Genomic DNA, 25,312 nt, shown 5'->3' with positions numbered 1-25,312 from the left:
CATTTTACACTAAATCAAAAAATCGTTTTCATTTCTGTTTTTTTTGTCTTTATTGCACCAAACACCGTTTTAAAAACGTTTTCATTTTTTCTTTCTTGAAAAACGTAACAAATAAAAATGAGATTAATTCTAAACACGATTTATACGTCCTGATTTTTCTAGTTTCTAATCATCTACTGCATTTACTTCTTCAACGTAAAAACAGTTTCTGCAATTACTACAAATGATAATAGCGCAAGTTCCATGGGAATATAAATGTCTTACCAATCAAAGATACAATTCACTATACCAATTACATATATGTATTGCAGTTTGTTTGGATATTTTAGCATAACTTCCATAGGAACACAATTGTATTTGGTACGAGGATTCGTGTAATACAGTGTTTTTTTCTAAAAAAATACGCGTAAATTGAGAATAATTTTAAATCATAATTTTAAATCCGTGAACTAAATATCACCATGTAAATGCTATGTAATGTATGTTTGGGCGCATACAAATCCATCAACACATGACTTGAGTATGACTATGAAGCAATCAACCAGAGTATGGCGGTCAAAAAATTTCAGCATAAACATCTTGGGACAAAAAAAAAATCACAAAATTATTTTATGGAAGGAAAAGCTTTTTATTAGCTTCTTTTTTAAGGGATTTTGTTATCATTTTGTAGGCCATTTATAATTTTTCTTAGATACAAACAGTTATAAATTTAAATTATTGAGTGTGGATTCAAATAAAAATTTTCTCATAATATAAAAGTACAATTGATTTTTCTAAGAAAAAAAATTTTTAATATTGAAATGTTAAAATTCTATAATAGATGGGATCATGGGACGTTTTGATAATTGCAGATAAAAGAAAAAAAAAAAAAAGAGATAATTAAAGTGGACGAGAAAAAAGAAACACTATAACTGGCCGAGAGTATGCCACAAACGACAAAAAACTGTCGTGGAGAGGTAAAAGTGTACGGAACCGCCAAACAGTACAAGTTTGTTCTAGAGAAAAACAATTAAAAAAAGTGGTTAATCTCGAATAGTTTATGAGATGTACCTTCTATTTCATTTTAATTTTTGCGTTTCACAATTTGTTTTTAAAATTTTGTTTTATTTTAGTTTTAATCTTTTCATTAATTAGGTTTTAAATATCTAACAAAATCTATCAAAATTAAGAATCAAAATTAAAACATCTAAATTTTAGAGACTAAAATAATACACAAAACAAAAATTAATTTTCACATATAAACTTTAAATTTTAACTATTTTCAATTTTTGTCTTATTTTATAGAAATTTTGTTAAATACTTAACGTTCAGTTAATAGGAGGATTGAAATTAAAATGAAGTAAAACTTAAGGGACAACTTTAAAACAGTTTAAAAGTCAGAATTAACGTGAGATTGATAAACTTTTATGAGACATTTGATTCATAGATTCAGAATTATGATTCATGATTTTAATTTTTAAAATTTAAATTTTTTATAAGAAAAAAATACTGTAAAGAATTAAAAATTATGATTTAAAATCGAAAATAAATTCTGGAAACAAACATTCCATTAGATTAAAATTACTGAATAAAAACTTTTTATTAAAATTTTACTGTAACGCTTTCAATAATTCTTATTTTTATTGGTCTATTTTTTATTATAGTGTTATAATTTTCATTTTATTTAACTTAAAAACAGAATTTAAAATTACTTTATTATTTTATGCTCGAATAAAATCTAATAACTGATGCAACTTGATAGTTATAACCTCAATTTATGGATTGAACTCAAAACGTTCTTTCTCATTTTTAATTTTTTAATAATTCATTTCTTAATGATTTATTTTATGAATCTTCATTTGTAAACTTTACCAAAAAAAGAAAGAAAAGGAAAGTAATACCAAGCTGAGCCGAGTCGAGCCGAGCCGAGAACGTAGCCAACGATAGTAATAAACGAAATATTTTACTAATCAGTAATGATTGGATATGGTAAAAGGCGTACGTGATAAGCAATTCGATCATCCAGCTGGGCGCATCCAACGGCTCATATTCGTCGTCAGAGAGTTTCATTTCTCGGGTGAAGACTGAGAGGGTCCCACCTAAATTTATCCGAAACTTGCATTCACCGACCATAAGAGAAGAACGAAATAGTTATACGACAAGCCAGTAAAATCGCGACACGTGGTGAGTGACATGACCGCACAAACACATGAACACGAGCGGGGAAATCTCAATTATTCTGCTTCGCTGCCACGTTCCCGCCGTTGTTTTCGTGTAAGTCTCTGTTGGTTATCTCTCTCTCTCTCTCTCTCTCTTAATTTGTCTGTTTTTTTTTTTTTTTTAATGATAATTGAGTGAAGCAAGCCAAAGTGAAGAGAGTCTTCGAGAAAGGGTTAACTAAGCCCCTAAAGCCTTGAGTGTGAGGTTTCGGAAGCAAACAAAACCCAAGCAATTGTTTGAAATATAATCCCACCAAAGAAGGAATATCGGATGATGGATATACAAAAGGAATTGAAACTAATAAAATAAAACGAGATATAGCTTCTTTGGAGGGCGACCGATAGTGCAAGTTACGTGATGTTTTAATAAGGTTGATTTGGTAAAATTGATGTTGGATGGTTGATTGCGCTGGTGAATTGCCCTGGATCTATGTTATCTAAGAAGATATTTGTTTTATGTATCCGTTTTTAATTCTGAATCATGGTTTAAGATTTTTTACAGTATTTTTTTCTCATAAAAAATTTAAATTTAAAAAATTAAACTAATGAATCATGATTCTAAATACATGAACCAAACGGGTCCTAACTAACCCATGATATGGAAATTCTATAGATTTAATTTGGGTAAAGGGCATTAACATGCTATTTTCACAAATTAAATGGATTTTAAAGTAGGGCAAGAGGAATTATATTTACACACTAAAATTCATTAATATTCCCACCAGGTAATAATTTACATTTATTATAATCTTATCCTGTACTAAAATTACATTAAACCCCACTAATTATTTAATTATAAATATAAATATGATGAATATTATTCTTTCCAAAAAAAAAAAGAAAAAAAAATATAATGCATACACCCACGTCTTTAATTAACACTATTTTGATTTATTAAACTCTTTCAAAATTTTAATAGAGGTTTCAATTATATATATTACGTGAGTGTTTGTTACCAAATTTGTGCAATGTTCAACGACAATTGCATGAATCACGGTTTGTAGTTGTACTGTAAATACAATTCCTATGCTCCCACTTTGATTCGTTGTTCTTGTTTGTAAATTTAGTTTTTGCTTGTGTTAAATTGGTGTAATTTTCATTGAACATTTTTTAATTCATTTTATGTAGTTTGAGAATTTGAGAACATATTATTTTATTTTATAAATCACGTCAAGATTAAATTAATACGAATGGAGTATGAAAGAGTTAAATTAGGTATTATGAAAATAATATCTATAAAAGAATAGATTTTTTTAAATCTTTAATTAACAGAATATTAATTATTAGGTGTATCTATAAATTTTAGGGGTGTAAATATAATTACTCTTTTTATAAATACCTCTTAAAATTGAGCCCCTTTTATATCTATCCTTAACATCATCCTTTATATTTCTACCTTTTAGATTAGAACTAGTTAATAGGTAGAGTTTTTTAAAATGTGTACTTTTAATAAGTCGGGTACTTAAAAAAGTAGAATCTGTAATTTTCTCTTTAAAGTACCATTTTGATTTGAATTTTTCACTTTAGTAGTATTCTGATATTTAAATTACTTCACTTCAAAAGAAAAAAAGTCTAAATCACTAGTTTTCTCATGGGTTTTTTTATTTAACAGTGTTGCACCCTAATTTCTGTTACAAGCCCCTAAATTAGTTCTAATTTTAACTTTGTTCTAACTAATTAGATAAAGTTCAATCAAAACTGTTAAGATATATGCTCATTCTTTTAGCTGTGGAAATTCAGGATAAGAATAAGGAATTCGGCTCCAATTTCTTTATTTCATGAAAATATAGAAGAGGATGAATATTGTTATAATTTGGAATCAATTTATATAGTCTTATCTTGAAATACGCTTTGATGTTGATAGTGGAATGGATTATTCGAAATTGCTCAAGAATGTACGTTTTGTTATCTCAACAGTTTTTAGACTCAAGAGAAGGAAAAAAAAAAAAAAAAAAAAAAAAAAAAAAAAAAAAAAAGAAGAAGAAATCAGGAGAAGCAAACAAAAACAAGCAAATCAAGATGATCAAGAAAATAGAGGAGGTATCATATGAGGTGTGGTTAATTCCAACTGAAAACTCACGAACTTTTGAAAGACTACTTTGCATTGATATTTTGGCTACTTGACGTACATGTACTCTTTTTGCTGAAAATGACTAACAATATTATCATTCAAACAATCAACTGTGGATAACTTTTTTTTCTCAATAGGCATATGTTCAGTGCTATTAAATTCTCTCCGTGCCATATTTTTGGTGCAGATAATGACTTCAATCCCATCTCTAATAGTATATAGCTCATCGTGTTATTTCAGTTTCTCTTTTATGAAAGATTTGGCAACATTTGTGTTGCTTTTGTTAAGGATTGTTAATCGTCAGAATCAAATTATTTGGGGTCTAAATATTACTCGACTGACAAAGAATCTAAACACGTTAGTCTATATGACCAATTAGCCAATCATATATAAAAAAAAAATCAAATTAAATTAATATGAACGGTGAATGAATAAAAATATATAGGGCCCGTTTAGTTCGCTGATTCGAGTTTTTAATTCGAGTTAAGATGTGATGTTATGTGAGAGCTTTTTACTGTAGCAAAAAAGTTAGATGTGACTGTTTCTGAGAGCTTTTTACTGTAGCAAAACTCGAATTCTAAACTCGAATCGGCAAAGTGAACGGGTAGTTATTGATACATATCTTCGTTGGTGTATAAGGAAAAAATGTCATCTATGTATATTTCAAGCATTTTGGCATTTTATTAATGATTGTTAACTTATTGTTCTTGTTTGGAAATGCATAGTGCTTTTTTTTAAATAAAAAAAAAAATTATTCATGCATGATTCTATTCATACACCTCTTCTAACTATTCAAATAGCCACCTTCATGTAAATAGTAGAAAAAGATACCCTTAAATTACTTCAAACTTGAGCAAAAGACATTTATGACCTTCACATTTAGAGATGATAATATTCCTATGGGATGGGCCCCGCAGGAATTCATCTCGAACAGGATGAAAATAGAGATAAAATCTTGTCTTCCAATCATGTTAGGACGAGGATGGGAAAAGCACTCCTTGTCCCGCCTCCATCGCAATGTACATATTATATAAGTATACATAATATTAACTTTTTAGACAAAATATGTTTTACTAAAAAAAAAAAAAAAAAAACTACTAACCACCTTTCTTTTTATTAAAAAAGAAAAATTACTTATTAGTAATTTAAGTTGATTAGTAGTATTCCTTGATTTTCTATACATGCTTATTAAATAATGTGTTTATGTTTTGATAATGTCAAACTTACTTAGCTTTATGTGTTACTAGTAAGAAAATTGTTGAACTTATGTGTATAGATCTGGATTTTTATTTTTTATTTTTGGTTAATACCATTTGAATTAATATAGTTGACTAAAACATATATTAATTAAGGGTAAGATGTAAAAATCTAAACTGATGCACTCAAAAAGTTATTTGTATTCTTTTCTCAATACTTATCTCTTACTAAGATTTGGTTTGCATATGCCCAGAATTTGATTTATTTTGCTGAACCTTTGATTTTAGTTTTAAGATTATCGCGAAGTTCTATTATATATTTAAGTTGTTATAATTTTAAAATACATAATTATATAAGATGGAGAATAAAATGGGTATGAGAAACATCTCCAACCAGCAAGTCCCGACCATGGCCCTGCTTCTCCGATGGGTTTCCCCACTCCTGCCCGCCCGTTGCCATCCCTATTTGCGTTTTTTTTTTCTTTGCATTTGATCAAATAGGATTCAAGTCTCCATGTATGAATATATATTCATAAAACGTTTTTTTTCTTTTTTTTTTTTCACTTAGAAATTGTCTACCAACTAACAAACTGCACAATTTTTGTCAACTTAGAAATCAATCACAAGTCGTTTATAAAGAAGATACATTTATAAATGTCATGGTATTCATTCAGTGAATATAATTAGAAGGAGAGAAAGGGATAGCTATACAAGAGGCAATGATGGGTGAAAAAAGATATTCAACCTGGTAAGAGTAAAAAGCAAAAGTTTTTTGTTAAAATTAAAATAAGGTAATCTTGGACTGGAGAATGAGTAAGTTTAATACGTCTAAACTTAATAGCGTGTGTTTAAGAGGTAGAAAAAAAAATAAAAAGGTGTGTAGAGTTGAGACTGGTGCAACAATTTTTTTTTTTTTTTTGGCTGATAAAATAAAAGCCACCTATAAGTATATGAAAGCAGGGGTAGAAATTTGTTTGAAGGCTTCATCAGTAATTAAGCGCTCGTTTGATTCATGAGTTCAAACCAAATAATTTAATTCAAAATTTAAAATTTTATGAAAGAAAATATTGTAACGGAACTTTTTAAATTTAAATTTTTGTGAGAGATACTATTTGAACTACCCCCAGACCAAACAGGCACTAAACGTTTCAGTTGACTATTAATGTTGTTATTCTTTTCTTAGAGTTATAGTAATGTAGATATACAAAGATTTGGCGCCATGAAACAAGTGCCGTTTAATGTTTTGTCAAAGCTGATATGTTACGAAACTTATATATAAGACGTGATGCATGTGACTGACAGATTAAAACGCAAGTATAAGTACTATCCAGGTTTTTTATAATTGGGTTAAAAATTGATATTTTGTAAATTAACAAGAGTTTGCAAAGGAATAAAATAGCCAATTGTAACCGAACGCCCTAAGTGCTGTAACTTCTTTAGAAAAAGTAAAAAGCAGCCTCTAAAAACAATGCCAAAAAGAGCCCATAAACATTGTTTAAAGGTTCTAAATTTGAAAAGACAAGGAATGCTGGTAAGTAATTGTCATTTCCAAATTGATTTAAGTGAAGAATTTTATATCTTTTGTTGATGACAGTACTAGACACCAGTTTAATTTTTTCCCTCTCAAAAAAAAAAAAAAAAAAAAATCCTCTTCTTTTTCCAATTAAAATTACTCAAAAAGTCCATTTACATTTTTTTGCTCTGAAAGAGTCCATTTCTTCTATGTTCTTTTGAGTCTCAATTAAACTACTCAAATCAAATTAAATTTGACAAAACCTGAGTTACTGCTAACCATACTAAGCTTCTTTTTTCTTCTTTATTCTCCTTAGAAAGAAGGGGTTATGCGAATAGAGAATAACTGTCTAAATAATTTTGATAATAATTATCATTCAATTAAAAAGGAGAAAACAAAAGGCCATCCCAATTATTTAGAATGGGATAAATAATAATTCTATAAAACTATGACAAACCATGACCTTAAACCAATACATTACTGCACAGTACATGGATACCTCATGGAGTAAATGGCCCTTATACCCCATCCACTGTAATGAAACTAACTCGAAGTCAAAATTTTATCTAGAACAAGCGAATTTTGTTTTATTAAGTAAATAGAGCGAGCAATACTATCACCCCATAACGGTGTGATCAACCATACAGTGAGGATTCAAGCACAAAACTCAGAATATATGCATTCAGCTTCTGTCCATATAAAAAGCATCACATATTGTTCTCGACAAACATATGTCATGTAGAGAAATGGGAAACTCATCTTTTTGGTCAGCAGAAAACGAAGAGTCAACAAATTGCCTAATAAACATTATTTAACCTCTAATAGATCGGGATTGGTAATTTGCTTTTGCAATTTAACCAAGGTCCAGAATGCTAACTTCAGTTTTGAAGTTTGCTGCTAGTTTAAATGGCATCAAGTCTTATATGTACTGATGGTGATTAAAGCAGGTGGAAAATATTTTCCCAAATTCAATCAATAGTGATATAGAGATCAGATTAGTGAACACAAACACATTCGTAGTTCAGTTACATTCCAATGATAAATATAGAATCATAAAATGTGAAAATCACTGCCTCATATGAGCCTATTGAACAAGATGAAAGTCACAGTTGATTGTTTCTTCAATCAATATTCAGAATATTATTAATGGGGAACTGAATCTCAAAGATAAATATATGGATTGGTTCTTCATTTTGCTCCCTACAATACTGTCAAATTCCTGCAAGGATATGCAATTCACATAGATCACATAACAGAGAATAAAGAGATTGCGCACAAGAAAAACGAAGCCATTATTAATGAAAACACAGTAATCAGAATGAGTTTACCTCGCTTAATGCGTGTCTGCTACCCACTTAGGGGCACTAATGCTAGCGCTTCTCAGTAGGCTATTGGGACTGTTATTTGGTTTGCTACATCCATTCGGAATAACCCGTGCATATACATATGCAGGTTCCGGTTTCTCTGGTGGAGAGCTCTGAAGAGTTGCTCGACCAAGTGAAACTGCAGTGTTAGTTTTACCATTAGAATTTTGTTCGTCATCATCGTCTATGGATACACAAATCCGTTCTCTGCAGCAAAGCAAGTTTAAACATCAATATATCGAACAAAATGATGGGATCAAAGCAGATAACCATCAGGAAGGAATTGGCATGCTTTCTTCAACGGTTGCGTACCTGGGCAAGGAGCAGGCGTGTTTCCTTTCAAGTCGAGTGCTTCTTTCACCTTTACTGTATTTCTCCTCAAGATGGGCAAATTGTAGCTTGAATTGATCAATTCCACTAAGTTGACATAAAGCTGAATTAGGTTAGTTGTCAAGGATGCTTGGATTGATCAATTCTACTGGAGATGACGTAAGTGATAGGATTACTATAGCAATGTGAAAACTGAAAAGTTCTTCAAGATGTGATGAAAATCAGTTGGTGTAATTTTATTACATGAAATGCTGAAACCGTTGCATTAACATACACTAGCAAGGAATATTATTTCTTCCACAATAACTAAACAACAGTAAACAAGTATAAATTATATTCGTTCTCATGATCTTTCTCCTGTTCTCCCCTCCCCATGAGAAAAGGATTCTGAGGCTCTATAAAATCAATGTTTAATTATGACCAGTTGTGGAGAATTGTACTGTGACTCCAAAGCTAAGAAAGCTTTGCTTGGTTTTACTTTTGCCTCTGTGTTTTTTAATCCCAAAAACGGAAAATGAAGGGTGGAGAGACTTTCAGGATGTTGCTCAAGAGAAATTCCACCACTCTACTCACTTAAGAAAGGGGGAAGAGAAAGAAAACATGTCTGAATCAATCGCAGTTTGATGCATCCATGACTCCGTTTTACCGGTAATTTACCTTTTGAATACGATGGATACAAGTACATTATCCTACAGGATGCTCAGAATCAGACTAAAAGGAACACGTTTGTTTACATGTTTGCATACTCACGCAACACACGCACGTCAACAGATAGATGCAACATCTTTATTACTTAGATTACTATGAATTTAAGGGGGAAAAGCAAATACTAAGGAAAGAAATAAGAGAATCCCTGACCTTGGATACATAAAGCCACTATGGTCTGAACCTTGGAGATACTCCTGCAGCATCTTCGGATGATACTCTAAAATCTGTAAGATTTTAGACATGTGCAAAGAGCATATTTAAAGGACAAGAAACAAGAGGTGAATAACAAACCTAACTCAACAAATCATCACCAGCCGTACCTCTCTGTATATTAACTCCCGTACATCATCTTTTGTTAACTTTCTCCTCTCAAAATCAAACTCAAACTTCGAAATTGGCTGTTTAGATGGTTCATGTTCCAAGTTTGCCAACCCGTAAAAATATGGATCGGCCAATGCCTGTAAATGGAAGACCGCCTTTATCAAGACAAAGGCATATATGAATGGTTTGACTGACATGTGTACAGAGAATAGAGATGTGCTAAAATTTTGTTTTTGCTAAAAGAAAATCTTATCTCTTCGGCAGAAGGGCGATCTTTAGGATCAAATGCAAGCAAACGCTCAAGCAATCGCAGGGCCAATGGATCTGTATTGGGGAATTTTTGTGAGAAAGGAATTGGTTGCTTTTTTTTCATGCTATTCAGATATCTTTTGGCCTTTTCATTGCGAATCTGCAGAAGTTGAGATGATCAATTTTGTAAGTAATGAAGAGGATAAGATTTGTTTCTTATAAAAAAGAAAAAAAAAAAAAGGAACTTAATACATAAGTTCATTCAAGAGAAGCCAGAAAACCACAAAAATCAGTAGAAGAAAATATCACCGACCCTTGAAATTGATTCAGCAGAAGGGGCCCCAAGCAAATTAGTAATTAAATCCAACTGATTCACCACATTTTTTCCAGGAAACAAGGGTTTTCCTGTGAGCATTTCTGCAAATATACATCCTATGCTCCAAATATCAATAGCAGGAGTGTACTGCAAAAGACAATTAATAAAAGTTCTTATCTAAAATCTGAAGAAAGAGTTTATACCATCATCAATTAAATAAAAGTAAGATAAGAAAAAGAAAAGTAAGGCGCACATGAAATGGAACCCTATAAGAAAGTTATTTTGCATGCCTAAAAACAACATACGTAAGAACAAAAATTAAGATAACCACTAAATTTACGCATAAAAAGAGCTGATACATTTCAGCATGCTATTTTGATTTGACGAATATTTTGATTTGACAAATAACTTGTAAGGTTTTGAATGAAAACTTGGGAGAATCACATACGAGATAGTTCCAGATTTCATACCTCAAACAAAACATTAAAAACCAAACAGATAAGTTCGACAAATTGATATGTTTGACAATTGATAGAATCTCAGAGAGCAAGTGGAAATGCAAAACAGGTAATTTGTAGATTTTCTTAACTAAAGAAAACACATACTATTTTTGTTCTAGTAATTTATTATAGTATTTAATAATTTCACAAAAAGAACTTGAAGTTTCAAGGATGACTAAATACTCTTTTAAGAGTATACAGGGCAATCAGAAACCATCAAATCTTAAGGACGTATATGCATTGCCATTTTTCTGTCAAAATCATTGGTGAAAGGCAGAAAATTTGTAATTTACAATGATAATTACTTATTTAGAGATCAATAACTCTCATGAGTGGGTATCTACATGAACGAATGAAAAGTTTGAGTATGTTAGTAAAGGATTGACTTGCAACACACTAATTAATAAAAGAACCAAAAGCAAACCACTAGAATCTGAAGCGTGGCTTTGTATGTCTCAGCAATTAGAGAAGATTGCCATAATCTAAATATCACAACCCGAATCAATTTTTGAATAACTACCTTGGAGAAAAAGGAGCCACAGAGTTCAGGTGCACGATACCATCGAGTCGCCACATAATCCTTGAAAGTTGAACAAGTCAGCAAGCCATACATTTAAACAATACAACATCAACGGGAAAAAAATTAGCAAAATGCTAATAAAGAGAAATATTCTAATAAAAGAAACATACAGTCCAAAAAACAGTAGATGGGGCATCATTGAATGCTGCTCGAGCAAGTCCAAAGTCACAAATCTTCAGTTTGCAGTCTGCGTTAGCAAGTATATTTTTCGGCTTTAAATCGCGATGGAAAACATTTGCTGCATAAAACGGAAAGAATTGTTAAAGCTATTGAGTATGAAAAAATAAATCATTGCAGCAAAGCCAAGACGAGATCTAACCAGTATGTATGTACTTTAGAGCTCGAAGAAGCTGATAAAGAAAAAATTGATAATGTTCAGGAGTGAGATCATCATTAGCCTTGATTACGTGGTGAAGGTCAGATTCCATCAACTCAAATACAACATATAAATCTTTGAATTCTCTCCGACAAGGAGGTAGCATTATATGTTTGATTTCCACGATATCAGCGTGCCGCAGCATCCGAAGGAGCTTGATCTCTCTCAAGATGCGTGTAGCGTCGGAGACATGCTCGAAGACATCATTGATCTTCTTAATAGCTACTCTCTCTCCAGTGTGAGTATCAATTGCAGAAGCAACAACACCATAGCTACCTTTGCCAACCACTTCTTGAATTTCATATTGACTTGCCTCACCATATTCTGTGAAAAATTCTTTGTCAAGCATAATCTGAATAAATGAAGTTATGATTAGTAAACTTTAGAAATAAGGTAAAAAGGGTGGGTGAGGAAGCTAGCAGAACATGAAAATTAAAAAATTTCATTCCAAGATCTTTGAAGCTGAAGTCAATAATCAGATCCCATGTAAACTTTAATTATTTAAAAAAAAAAAAGTGTTACCAAGAAAGATCGTCTCCAGTGACATAACCCATAAGATTAATTTCCTTGAAGAAAATCAATGACGAAAGATTCGAAGGATGTTTAAAGAAATTATGTTCGTTTATATCAGACTTAATTCGAGTAAAAAATAAAACCAAAACGGAGTTGAAAGCAAAATTCAAAAACTTAAAAAGGACAAATTATGACATGACTCCTTTGATAAGTACCTCATTTTACAATCATTATTGAATCCAACAACTAAAAAGAAAATCGCTTCCATTGATATATACTAATGGGGCCGTTTAAATAATCTTAATTCATTCAATAATACCACTTTCTTCAAAGCCTCAAATCATCAAAATAGACCCATATATATAATCAATGCGCAAACAAAACTCTAGCTCCAAAGCTATGATCTATTGTAAATAAACGAATAAGCAACAGAATTCCAAAAAAGGGGTTTTGTTTCATTTTCTTTTTTCTTTTTAAGGAAAAGAATGACATAAAGACCTCTTTGTTTCTCTGAAAAATGGGAGACCCAGAAAAGAGAACTTCCTTGGCGTGCCACCAGCCTCCAGATGACCCACCAAAATGCAAGAATCGATCAATACATGAACCATCTACTTGCTGTTCTTGTACATCTATATATCTCTCTCTGTTATATATATTTATAGGAAAATATGCGCGAATAAAATTTGAAGCTTTCAACTGAATTATTTATATGTGGAAGAATGATCAGGAAAAGTAAGAGTCGTACACCATATTTAAAAATAAAGTCAAAAAAGAGAAATATATTTGTGGAGAGAGAATAATTCCAAAAAATCAATTTTTTTTTTTTTTCAAGTTTGACGCATAAAAACTTGCGTATGGCGATCGATTGTGGAAAAGGACACCACTTTATTGCTATCCAAAAATAAAAAAATAAAATAAAATAAAATAAAAGATAAAAAAGGCCCTCAAAATACGAACCTTATCGCTTTATCGCTTAACAAATAACACAGACGCGGAAAGCATTTAAGCAAAGCAGACTCAGAGAGAGGAGAGAGAAAGCGTCAGAATAATGACGACTGACCTTATTGTGAGGGTCCATGATGGCGACGACTCTCTGATTCGTCCGCTGAGGGACTCTGATGGGGTTCAATACGGTGATATCAAATTCTCTGATGATCAAGTTCGAATCTTTCCGATCATCATGCCACGATATCGATGATGATGGAGGTAATACGACGTCGTTTGCTGAGCTTGATTGCTTGCCCCTGTTGGATGATGATGATGAAGAAAATAGACGGTGAAAGCAGCGAAGAAATGCTTCCATGGATAGGTTAATCTAGGAGGCGCCGCAGCGAATCTTTTTTCCCAAATCCGACATTGCAGTACAAGAGTAAGCGGCTGCGGCGCTTTGTAATCGTGTATCTAGTTCATCACTTCTTATGAATCTTTTTTCCAGTTAAGGTCTATCTGTTTGTCTCGGGGTTTGCAAAATCACCATTGAATCCGGAAATGTTTGCCTATACCCCCAAAAACGACAAAACTCTTTTTTGTTTTATTTTATTATTTTCTGAAAAAGAGATAATTCTATTTTATTACAATGTCCCCAATAGATGGTGTAAAGATACCTTTTTATATATTGTAAAATATTTCATTCTTTTAACAGCATATATAATTCAGTGAATAGTTTGCTGAATGAGACCAAAACATCCATCTTGAATCAAAAGCCAATAAAATAAAGATGCATTTTCCATTGACATGGATAGAAACCCATAACCTTATACTAAATTAAATAATCATACAAACATTACCCACAAACTATAGCAGTAGCTAGATGCTCCTGAGAAAACAAAACAAGCTGAAAAAGTCTGCAGTCTATGGTTGAAGCCGCTTAGTTTTTATGGGGTCTCTGGATTTTTCATGGCAGTGTCAGCATCTAATTTTAGTTTCCGAGCCCTTCCTCTACCATCTTTCCAGGGCTGCTCCAGCGGATGGCGACCCTCCGAGGGTCTTCCCTTTGCTTTAGGAGGCCTTCCTGGCCCCTTAGAATGCTTTTGCTTCTGCTTTTCAAGATCATTGCATCTTGCTTTTCCTTCCGAGGCCTGCCTCTGCCTCTACTTGGAAAATGAAGTTTCCCATGCTTCCTCAACATGTATTTAGATGGTTTGGGATTAGGAGGCCTACCTAGGCGAGGTTTCGGTGGATGCTCCTCCTCGTGATGCCGTGAAGCCAAGGGCAATGCCAACCCTGCGTTTAAGTCCGTGGCTGTTTTCGGTTTAGGACGCCTTCCTCGGCCACGGTGTTTATGTGACTGCTCATGCTCCTCATCATGATGCTGTGAAGTCGAGGACACTGCCGACTCCGCATTAAATTCCATGTCTGCTTTCCGCTTATGAGACCTTCCTGGGCCACGAGGTTTTGGTGGCTGCTCGTCATGTTCCTTAGGATCCTGTAAAGCCGAGGATAATGCCGATCCTGCATTTAGATCCGTGGCTGTCTTCAGCACAGGAGACCTTCCTCGTCCACGCTGTTTTGGTGGTTGGTTGTCCTCCTCATGATGCTGTGAAGCCGAGGCCACTGCTGACCCTGCATTTGGGCCGGTGTCTGTTTTCGGTTTAGGAGGGCTTCCTTGGTCATGATGTTTAGGGGGCAGCTCCTCCTCCTTATGTTCCTGTGAAGCCAAGGACAATGCAGACCCGGCGTTTGTGTCTGCGTCTATTTTTGGTCTAGGAGGCCTTCCGTGGCGTCGTGCTTGCTGCTTTTGCATCTCTTGATTTTTGGAAGGCATAGATGATTTCGGCATTGTAGGTTTAGCTGATTCAGAAACTGAAGGCGCTTTGGTATGCGATCTTAGTACTCTTTGCTGCAACTGAGTCTTATGCTGCTGTTGCTCATTATGTACCTTAACATCTGAGGCCTCCTTATCTCCATTTGGTGTTGGTATAGGAGGTCGTCCTTGGACTCTATGACGCTTCAGTGGCCGCTCCTCATGAGGATTAAAATCTGTCTTCATATTCGTCTTCTCATCCCTTTTCTGTTTAGGAGGCCTCCTTTGATGTTGCTTCTCTTGGCCTTCATGTTGTGCTTGCTGTTGCAGCTCATCTTGTTGTTGGGAAAGCGGTGGCAGCTCCGAGATTGTAGAAGATGTGTCAGATTCAGGAATGTGGGACCGGGTATATGATCTTAGTTTCCTCTGTTGAATCAAACAGTGATCGGGCTTCTGTTTCTGTCGGAGAAATAATTTCTTCTTTCTTGTTGATTTAAGCTTAGGGAACAATTGCATAGCAGGAATATCTGATTGCTTCTCCAGATTGACCTTCTGCCCATCACTGCTTGGACCACCAAGAGAAGTGGTGGCCGTTGGCGTGGATGCTGATATTGTATCATGCTTTACCTTGGTTTCGTCTTGCTGCCCACAACTTTCTTGTTGATGCTGCTTTTGCACTTCTTCCAATTGAATTTGTTTTTCAATTAGCTCAGCTTGTTGAGGCAGAATTTCGTTTTGCAAAGAGCTTTCTTCAAGTTGTTCTTCTTCAATCACATCAGTTTGTGGCGCTCCAGCGTCAACATTTACTTCATTCAATGGGGATGTTGATATTGTTTTGTTGTTCGACTCGGCTTTGTCTGGCTGCTGCTGCTTTTGCACCTCTTCCGAATGAAATCGACTTTCAATTACCTCGGTTTGTTCAGGTTGTGGATCATTTTGCTCAGAGCTTATTCCAAGTTGCTGTTCTTTTATCCTTTCATCTTGCTGCTCCCCAGCTTGAATATATTCGTTATTTTCACTTGCTTTGATAAATGCATGTACCATTTCTTCACCATTTGACCCTCCACCATCATTCAATTTCCCGCTTATGATCTGCATTATACGGTACATAAATAAAATTAAGTAAATAACTAACCATAAAGTTCACATTACCGAAGGAAACTGGCGTAAAGAAAATAAATAAAAAAGAGAAAAAAAAGGGGAGACAAACATCAAGTAGAGAAGTGCCAAGGGAAAAAAAAAAAGAATAATGTTGCTATCCACCGGAAATTAGAAAACAAAGTGGACAAAGTGTCAACAAAACCAGAATAAGAATGTACAAGAATAAAAGAATAAAACCTTGATACTCATAATTGAAAAATATAATAGAATCAAATCTACCCAGTGGTTTGGGTGGATGCAAATTATTTGGGAGAACCTTGGAATCATCATGGATGTTATTCTTTACAATGGGTTATGGCTCTAAGGTATCCTTGGATTATTTAGCTTCCAAACACCACAAAAACTTGTACCAATGCAACCTACTTATTCGCAGTCTACACAAAATACTGCTGATCGTTTAATAACCTCCATAGCTCCTTTAAATTCCTCTGAGCAAAAAAGAATATTCACTTACATGTTGATATACAACACAAAAAAAATTATTTAGTTCTTTCCTTGCATTACCTATTAAGGAATTTGCATAATATGAAAAATAACAAAATAAAAAAAAAAATCAAATAGTTTGCAGCTTCTGAAACTGATAATAAGGTGATTCCTAATGAAGAACTTCGGAACCACGTCTTAGCTACCCCAATGATCATACAATTTACAAGTATGTCAATGTTACTACAATAATACATCAGATCCATCCTAATTGATTATTACATCACTCTCTGTTTCTCAAATTTCCTGCACAATCTTAATTCAAAATCCAAGTTCATACCCCAATCAAGCTTAAGGTTCATCAAATAATTTAACACAAACAAATGCAGAAATGTAAAAAACAATACAAAAAAAAGAGGAAGTGTTATAAGCCTGAATCTGTACTTCGGTCACTTCCATGTCCTGTCTTTCAGCTTCAGACTGTTCTTCAACGGCTTCATTTTTCTCTTCAATACCTTGAGCAAGCTTTCCCAATACCTCTTCTTGCCCTTCATCGGTTTTATTCTCCTTCTCCTCATCAATCCCGTCAATTCTCATCTCTTGTGCTTCAGTTCCTCCTTCAATTTCCCGTTCCATCGGTTGATTTTCTTCTCCAATCTCTCCACCCCTGTCCTCAACACCACTTGGCCTACTCACTTCCTCTTCAATTCGTTGATCAAGCATTCCCAACACCTCTTCTCGCTCTTCTTCCCCTTTTCTCTCCTCATCAATCCCGTTAATTCTCATCCCTTGCGCTTCAGTTTTTCCTCCGATTTCCCGTTCCATCGATTGATTTTCCTCACCACCACATGACTTACTCACTTCCTTTCTCCTTCCCCGCCGCTTTTTCCTACTTCTCCAGCCCACCAGCACCGCACCCTTCTTCTTGGCAGCACCCCCATCAACCCAAAGAATGTACCGCCTATCAACCGTACACACTAGCTGCCCCCTCTGGCAAAGCTTCCCCAGATGATGCCTCAGAATATCCTCATGCCCCAAAGGCAAATTCTCATACTCCCTCACAATGAACTCTGATATCGCCCTCTCACTCAACCCTCCGCCCTCTTTCAACTCCTCTATTGCCCTTTGTATCATCTGCATTTATAGAAAAACACCAACAATAAACACTTTTCATTTGCATTTATCAATATGAATACACTAGAAAAATGGGCGTTATCTTGTCTAAAAAAAAAAAAAAGGCCGTTATTCCTGTTTGTAAATACTCGATCTGAATTGGATTCTTCCTTCCAATGCAAAACTTGAAAACAGTAAAAATTTGTTTTCTCACTTTCTTTTTGCGATTCAACCATTATTGAATTCTCTAATTGGATTAGATTCTACAATGCGAAATTTGCAAACGAAAATCGACCGAAACACCACCCAAAAAGGATCACCAATCGAAATTCAAAGTTCAACAAAAAAAATTCCAAAATCGAAATTCAATATTCAAAATTCCAAAATCACGAATATTGCATGTGCGATCACTCTTTTCTCGGCACAAAAACAGCAAAAAGCCAAACATGTAACGAAATCGAAAGCAAGCAACCGAACAGGAAGGAGAAAAATGAGTGAGAAATCGATTACGGAGGCGTAGGGAGGGTGAGTTGGGGTGGGCAAGTCATCGATGAGCGCTTGGAGTTGGCTTTCGACGTGGCTGTGGAGGCGGTTTTCGACGAGCTTCGAGGGGTTTAAGGTGGATAACTCCATTACAATGAGTTTTCTGAGATTGTCCATGGCGGAAAATTTTGGGGTCTGGTGCTGTGTGGTGCAGGGTTTTGGAGACGAATAAGGAATGTCAACGACTTGGGTTTTTGTGTCCGTTTGGTAATTTGATTCCGTTTCGAACTAAAAAATCAGTTTGAAATGGTGTTTGAAAACGCTTTTCTTAAACTTGTTTTGAATCATCAATTTGACAACTTGGAGCCTTCGACCAAAAACAAGAAAAAAATACACGATTTTCATGATTTTGCAGAGGCTTATTATTTATGTTATGCTTAATACTTGGGTGTCATTGTAACTGTCACGTCCTAAAACAGAAGTCAGTGACGTGAATGTTTTTAGAAATTAAATATGATTAAAAATATAATTAAACATTTAGAAACATAATAATTAAAATCAAAAGTAAAATATTAAAGAAATTTTTAAATAAATTCCATATTTTATTGAAATTAGTTTACATGAAAGTTATGGGGATTTTTCACACTTTTCTTAAAAACAAGTCATAAATTAAACCTCTGGCATCATTCAAGGTTCACTCACAGGATATATAATATTGTACATACACGAACATGTAAATAACATTACAGACATCAACTACAGTCTCAATATTCAAAGTTTACAGTCAAAGAATTTACAGTCCTTACATTTTCGACAAGGATGAAAGAGTGCAATGTCCTCACTTGATCAGACGGTAGCAACAAATTCAGCTACTCAACGCTGCTTCTAGCGTCACTTGGGAGGGGTTTAATATTTATAGAAACAAGCAAAACATGAACAGAAGGCCTAGTAAGATGTATTTTGAAATGAACTTTATAAACAAGTAAATAAATGAATACGTAAATAAATAAAGATATTCAGTTCCAACACAATAGTCGGAACCTAACATCATTTTTTCTGAAAGGAAGTATAAACTTTAAATTATATATTATAGGCATCAGAAAGTAATTTATACTATGATAAATTACTTACACAACCACAAACACAAAGCCTTAACACCACCGTAGTGGCCCGGTCCGGGTTCCAGGTTCTGCCCCCGAGGATACTCGCTGCATATCCTTTCTAGGTCATCAGCAGTTTACCAGTTTGTAAGATATTTTATCTTAAGAAATCGTTCATTAAAACTCTGAAATAGTTCATTATAATTCTAATAACTAAAATCAAGCTATTGTGTTAAATTGTTTTTTTTTCCGTAAACATGTACTTTCTTTAAAATATTTGCAATGTCAAAACTCTTTAAAACATAGTGTTAAAGAAAAGGAAAAGAAATCATACCTGTCAATTGTCAAACCTATGGCTAGCCTCTCATTACTTTAGCTTCTGCTTCCTTTAAAGCCTTAATATTCAATCTTCCATGCTAACTTTATCATAAAAGCAATGTCTTAGAATACATTTTTCATTCCTAAAACGAATTTAGCTTAATCATGTGTAATTGTTTCTTATTAGTGTGCCTTGACTCAAATCTAAGTTTCACAAATGACTTTATAATTCAATTTAGGGGTTCTTTAAAAATTAAAATTCAATTTATTGGTTTAGTTTCCCATCTAATTCCGGCTCAAAAATAAGTTTTTGAAAAAATTTCAACAGCATACCGATATAAATAGAAAAAATACTAAACATGTAATTCAAGTTCAATTTCACAACAAATTCTTTAGAAATTGTCAAAACTAATTTTCAATCAATTCAACAAGTCTAATAACTAAAAACTCCTAAATTTAATTTAATTCTAACAACAATAATTCAAAATTATTATCTAACCAAAATCTCAAAATCTCAAATCAATAATTCAATTTAAAGTATGAGTTTTCAAGAAATATTTATCTCAAAATGATTAAAACTAGCTTCTCTTCATTTCTCTCTGTTTTTTTTTAGTGTCTCGGCCGTACAGCCGAGGGAGAGAATGCCGGCAGGAGAGAGAGAGCCCGGAGAGGAAGTGGCCGGCGTGGAAGAAAAAAAAAAGAAGAGAGAGAGAGGTGTGCTGCCGTGAGAACCAGAGGAGAGAGAGAGGAAAAAGAAAAAGAAAGATTGAGAGGGTGAGAGAGTTCTGGGCAGCCACGGGGAAGGAAGGGAAGGAAAAAGAAAAAAAAAAGAAAAGAAAGAAAGGAAAAAGAAAAGAAATAAAAAGAAATAAAAAAATATATATTGAAATTAAGTGTATTTTTAAAAATTTTAGAGGTGAAATTATAAATACTAAAAATAATTAAAAATTTCTTAATTAATTGAGAAAATTAAATTAGACACATTAATAATTTATAATTTAACATAATTAAATATATTTAATTCTGAAGGACGTTATAGTAATTTTTTATTTTCTTTTAACTAATTAAATGACAATTATTTTTTTTTAATTAAGTAACAGAAATAATATTTTTTACTACTTTGAGATGTATTTCTATTTTTTTCCTCAAAAAACAAACCTCAAATCTAAACCACCCCCAAACACCCTGCTTTAGCTCAAACTTACATCAGTTGAATCCTTTCTCTAACACATATTTCCGATTCTATTCCTTTTTGAAATTACACCTCAACTTGGATATGCATATCCAAACGTCATTTCAGACAAATTCAAGCCATACTTTACTTTTCTTTTTTTCTCTTGAATGGCAAACCACACTTTTCAAACTTAACACTTTAAACCATCATATTTCAATTTATTTAACAAACGGGCCTTCAATTGTTAAAATTAATTAAAAAATAAAGGATCAAAGTGATAGTGGCCAAAAGATTTATCTTTTGCTTCTACTTTTAAGATGTGGTATTTGGCAGGACACTAAAATGGTACAGCTGTTTAATCTGCGTGTTTGTGTTCCCCCCCGTCCCCTTCTTGTTTTTTTTTTTGTTTTTTTGTTTTTTTGTTTTTTTTTTTCTCCTTTTAGCCATGTTTTTTCCCCGTCAGTTTTCAACTATGATTTTAGAAATTATAATGTACTACACAAACTTATTTTTAATGATTTGGCCGGAAGCCTGGAGCAAAGGGAATGCTCCAAATGGCAGAGACAACTTAAAAGCTCTTCTAAAAGATTACATTTAAATTTTTTTATTACAGTTAAAAATTCTGACATAAAAACTCTTAAAAATTCTTATAAACTCGAATCAGTAAACTGAACAAATCTTATGAGCTCTTCATTCATTTATTAATTAGGTGTTCGAACATTGACCAATACTATTTAAAATCAACTATTGTTTTGTTATTTATCTTTAAAAATATAAGAAGTTTCTCCGATAAACCTCTTTACTTGTTAGATTTTCTTTCTCTAGTAGGCCTCTCTTCATTAATTTATTAATCTGGCGTCGGAACATTGAGCAATACTATTTAAAGTCAATTATTGTTTTGTTTTTCATCTTTAAAAATATTGGAGTTTATCCGTTAGGCTTTTCTACTGGTGGAATTTGACTGTCAAAATCATATTAAACTAAAAAAATATGTAAAATAAATAGGTTTTAATACAAATCTGACGGTTAAAAGTATTAGTTCATTTTTTTCTTGTTAAAGGTAGAGAAACTCCTTAAAATATTAATAGTAATAATAAAAAGAGATTTTCTCTAGTGTTCATTTTTTTTAGAAACACTGGTGTTTCCTGCTTATCATTCGTCGAATTGTATTAAATCTGGTTAAAAGTCAAATTAATTAAAAAAGTAATATAGATCTGACGGCTGATAAACAGAGGACACCAATGTTCTCAAAAAATAGGAAACATCAAATAAATTTTCTAATAAAAAGGAAGAAATACCAATTAGGTAGTCGTAAACATTTTTTAAGTGACGGAGAACGAAAGCTACTACTGTTATTAGTCTAATTAGCATGGGCTCAAAGTCACGTCAAAAAGTGCCAAGTTGAACTCAATTTTACTATTTTTCATGTCGTTTTTGAAAACGTTTTTGTGCACCTTTTAAGGTAAGAAAATAAAATTAGTATTTAAAACCACGTATGTTTAGTAAATATTTTAAAAATAAGAACGAAAACCAAAAAAAAGTGAAAAAAGTTTTTGTCAAAAAATAAAAATTAGTTGAAGTTGTTTTGTCATTTTTATTTTCATGTTCTATACTGTTAAGTAACTTAACACATATTCGAATCCTTATCTACAAATAAATAAGTAAGTAAATAAATAAATAATCTTAATCTTTAAAAAAGAACAATCCTAAAAAAATTAACCAAAAGCAATTTCAAAAACAATCTTAACACGTTTTTGTATACCTAAAATAATCTTAAAAGAATTAACCAAAAACAATCTAAAAAACAATCTCAAAAAGTTTTTATTTCCATTTTCGTCCTTCAAATAAAAACATTTTAAAAACACTACTAAACAGGCTATGTCAATATATAGACATGTCAGATTGGAAATATATTCTGTCATCAATTAATTAGACTATCAGAAAAAGAAACCTTAGTCAGAAAGTTACTTTCATAAGATTTAAAATGGTGATACAAATAAGAATACATAAGGTAATGGTAATTTTTTTTTTATTTAAAAAAAACGAAGATGTTGATTATGAATTTAAAAGTATTGTGGAATGAAATATGTAGTTCTTTAAGGATTCTAAAAAAAAAAAAAAAAGTAGTTCATTAAGAGTTGTTGATACCTGATTTTGTACCAGTCCCATTTAAGAGTGCAGGCTTAACCACGACATCACGTGACGTTATTGACCAGGCTTCATGGACCTAAGCCACACTTAGGGAACTATCGTGAGTCGAGGCTTGGTGGGCCATGTGTGATCAAGTAGGCTCGTTTGTCATTTAATTCAAACCAATTTGAATCCCGCTTAAGTGGTTTTTAAATATATATGGGTGATGGAGAATTCCTAAAAAGCCTTCCCCCCATCCTTTTGGAAGCCCAAAATTCCTAAGTCCACACCTTAGAACCCTATTCCTCTTCGTCAATGTTGATTCTCAGTGTTTTGACTCCAATGGAGGCTTTACCTGCGTCAGACATGCCTATTGGCGACTCCCTTCGTGGTGGGCATGTCTTCTGGAACATCCTCTTCATATCCAAGTATACCTAACGGAGCCTTTTTTCATGCCAGGCATCCTTCATTTGGACTTCTTCTCGCCCAGCTCACCATCAGAGCAAACTTCGCTTAAAGCATGCTCACCCTTCAGAGCAACTTAACCCGGAGCAGCCTTCATCTGGAGCACGCTCACTGTCGAAGCAGCATCATTTGGAGCAACTTTTGTGTCAGAGCCAACTTGACGGCTGTTTAGCCAACTTTGTGTAAACTATCTCTGACAAGGTTTGACACGCGATTAGACCTCCGAAAGAGGAAGTCAACGGAGCATGAAGTTGAGTCAAACACTGTTGAGAATTTCAGACTTCGGAACTCTTCACGTGAGCTTCAAACCTAGAACTTTGCCTCCAAGTCTTTCCATTTTTTGGGTATTTCTTTGTCAATCCGGAAAGTCATCTGATCACTTTGCTCCAAAGGGAATTGCGCGTGTAGGTCTCTGTCAAAGCGCCGCTAATTGGGCTTCGGAGCAGCCATCATGAACCTTTCTTTCTATTTTCGGACCAGCTCTTCTTTAACTCCGGAAAGGCTTCTGATGACTTTGTTTCTGCGGATCGTGTATGTATGTTTCGTTTAGAGCGCTGCCGATTTACCTCTAGAGCAAGTTCCTAAAAGTCTTCATTCCATTTTCAGCTAATCTCCTTTTCAACTCCGGAAAGGTGTCAGAAGGCTTTGCTCCATTGGGATTGCTTGTGCAGGCGTTCGTCAGAGCACGTCGTACGAACTTCCAGAGCTACTGCCAAAATCCTACCAACTTCACCTATAAATATCCTCATCATTCTCATTCTAGATGACATGAAGACCCGAGAACTTTGAGCCCCCTTTTTCACTCTTATCATCTTCCACAAGCTCTCCCATTCTTCTGAGATTACTCCCTTTAGACTTCTTTAGTCTCTTGCTACAGAGGCTTGAAGTTCTTCAAAGCTTCTAAGTGTTGACAGCCTCAGAAACTCTCCCAAAACACTTTTTGATCCATTTCCACCACCATCACAAAGTTCTTTGAAGTTTCTTCACACTTTTTCAACAACATTCAAGTCTTTATTTTCAAGGTCACTTCCACTCACCGTTGGAGCAAGTGCTCTGAGCGTTGTTCTTACTCCCAGAGCAACACGTCCTGCTTTTAGAATTCTTTTCACCAGAGCCTTATCCACCTCACCAACTTCACTCTCACTCTTCTCCAAGCCTTATCCACCACTTGAGTCACCATCTTCGCTCCTGGAGCAGCCGGCATGTGTCTCCAGAGCACTGCTCTTTCAAGGCACCTTCGGCCTCCTTTTCTCCATCTCCATTAACTACTTGGTCACACCTCCCACCATTCTTCATCTCCGGAGTTCTTTCATTTGTGTTTGCGGATTTTCTAACGTATTTTGCAAAAGCATTTTCGTCATTTCAGCAGCAAAGAGGATCTTAGAACATGTGTCATTCGGTCTAATTTGGGCCTAACCGACCCTACTGCTTCGTATGAGGTCTTGCCATCATCATCTACTTCAAAGCTCGACCACGTCTGATCTACTTCTGACAAACTGCGTGCTTATGCATGTCAACCCCCGACACGTCGACCCTCTAAATCTTCCAGACCCCGACAAGAGTTTATTAGAAAAAATTAAATAATTAAATCCTCTTATAATTAAAAAAAAACTATAGGCCGTTTTCTGAATGTAAATATTGTTAGATTGCAAAGGCTTTATATCGAATTTCTTTAAAGCATACTCAACATACTAAAATTATGTGTCAATGTTAAAGTACTCAACATACTAAATTTATGTGTCAATATTAAAGTTTAACATTTGAGTGAAAAATCATCCTCTAATATAATGTTATTTTTTATGTTATATTTAACAAACGTTATATTTTATAGTAAAGTTGACAATAATTATTATAAAGATCAAATTTTACTATTGGGTAATACATTGGCCTTTCTTTTTCATCAGATCATTATATTAACTTTTATAAGTTTAAAGCTCAACGATTGTTGCAAAAAAATAGATAAACAT

General features: G+C 33.7%; 2 protein-coding genes across 6 annotated transcripts; both read right to left on the bottom strand.

Annotated features, from left to right (window-relative positions):
- Positions 1–7,973: 7,973 nt before the first annotated feature.
- Positions 7,974–13,873, bottom strand: LOC21398705 (mitogen-activated protein kinase 12). Of its 4 annotated transcripts, none has more exons than XM_024164769.1 (11): positions 13,296–13,844; positions 11,666–12,074; positions 11,457–11,584; positions 11,287–11,346; positions 10,264–10,413; positions 9,955–10,110; positions 9,701–9,838; positions 9,531–9,604; positions 8,655–8,759; positions 8,307–8,549; positions 7,974–8,197 (listed from the first exon to the last, which is right to left on the bottom strand). In XM_024164769.1, exons 1-10 carry the CDS (start codon positions 13,536–13,538, stop codon positions 8,312–8,314), a joined length of 1,701 nt encoding a protein of 566 aa, XP_024020537.1. In that variant the 5' UTR covers positions 13,539–13,844; the 3' UTR covers positions 7,974–8,197; positions 8,307–8,311. The 4 variants fall into 4 exon arrangements, with proteins under 4 accessions (XP_024020537.1, XP_024020538.1, XP_024020540.1 ...); XM_024164770.1 differs by lacking the exon at positions 13,296–13,844 and adding an exon at positions 12,734–12,897; XM_024164772.1 differs by lacking the exon at positions 13,296–13,844 and adding an exon at positions 12,734–12,819 and having other exon boundaries at positions 11,666–12,046.
- A 135-nt stretch (positions 13,874–14,008) lies between these two features.
- Positions 14,009–19,325, bottom strand: LOC21398704 (trichohyalin). 2 transcript variants are annotated; one of them, XM_024164768.1, is made up of 4 exons: positions 19,290–19,325; positions 18,965–19,052; positions 17,007–17,696; positions 14,009–16,070 (listed from the first exon to the last, which is right to left on the bottom strand). In XM_024164768.1, the coding sequence occupies exons 3-4, from the start codon at positions 17,694–17,696 to the stop codon at positions 14,154–14,156; spliced, it is 2,607 nt and encodes an 868-aa protein (XP_024020536.1). In that variant the 5' UTR covers positions 18,965–19,052; positions 19,290–19,325; the 3' UTR covers positions 14,009–14,153. The 2 variants fall into 2 exon arrangements, with proteins under 2 accessions (XP_024020536.1, XP_010095118.1); XM_010096816.2 differs by lacking the exons at positions 18,965–19,052; positions 19,290–19,325 and adding an exon at positions 18,186–18,546.
- Between the last annotated feature and the right edge of the window lie 5,987 nt (positions 19,326–25,312).

The sequence above is a fragment of the Morus notabilis genome, unplaced genomic scaffold (genome assembly GCF_000414095.1).
Source record: "Morus notabilis unplaced genomic scaffold, ASM41409v2 Scaffold1187, whole genome shotgun sequence".
NCBI classification, from domain to species: domain Eukaryota; kingdom Viridiplantae; phylum Streptophyta; class Magnoliopsida; order Rosales; family Moraceae; genus Morus; species Morus notabilis.
Note: the sequence above shows the minus strand (reverse complement) of the source record. Positions and strands in the feature narration are given on the sequence as shown.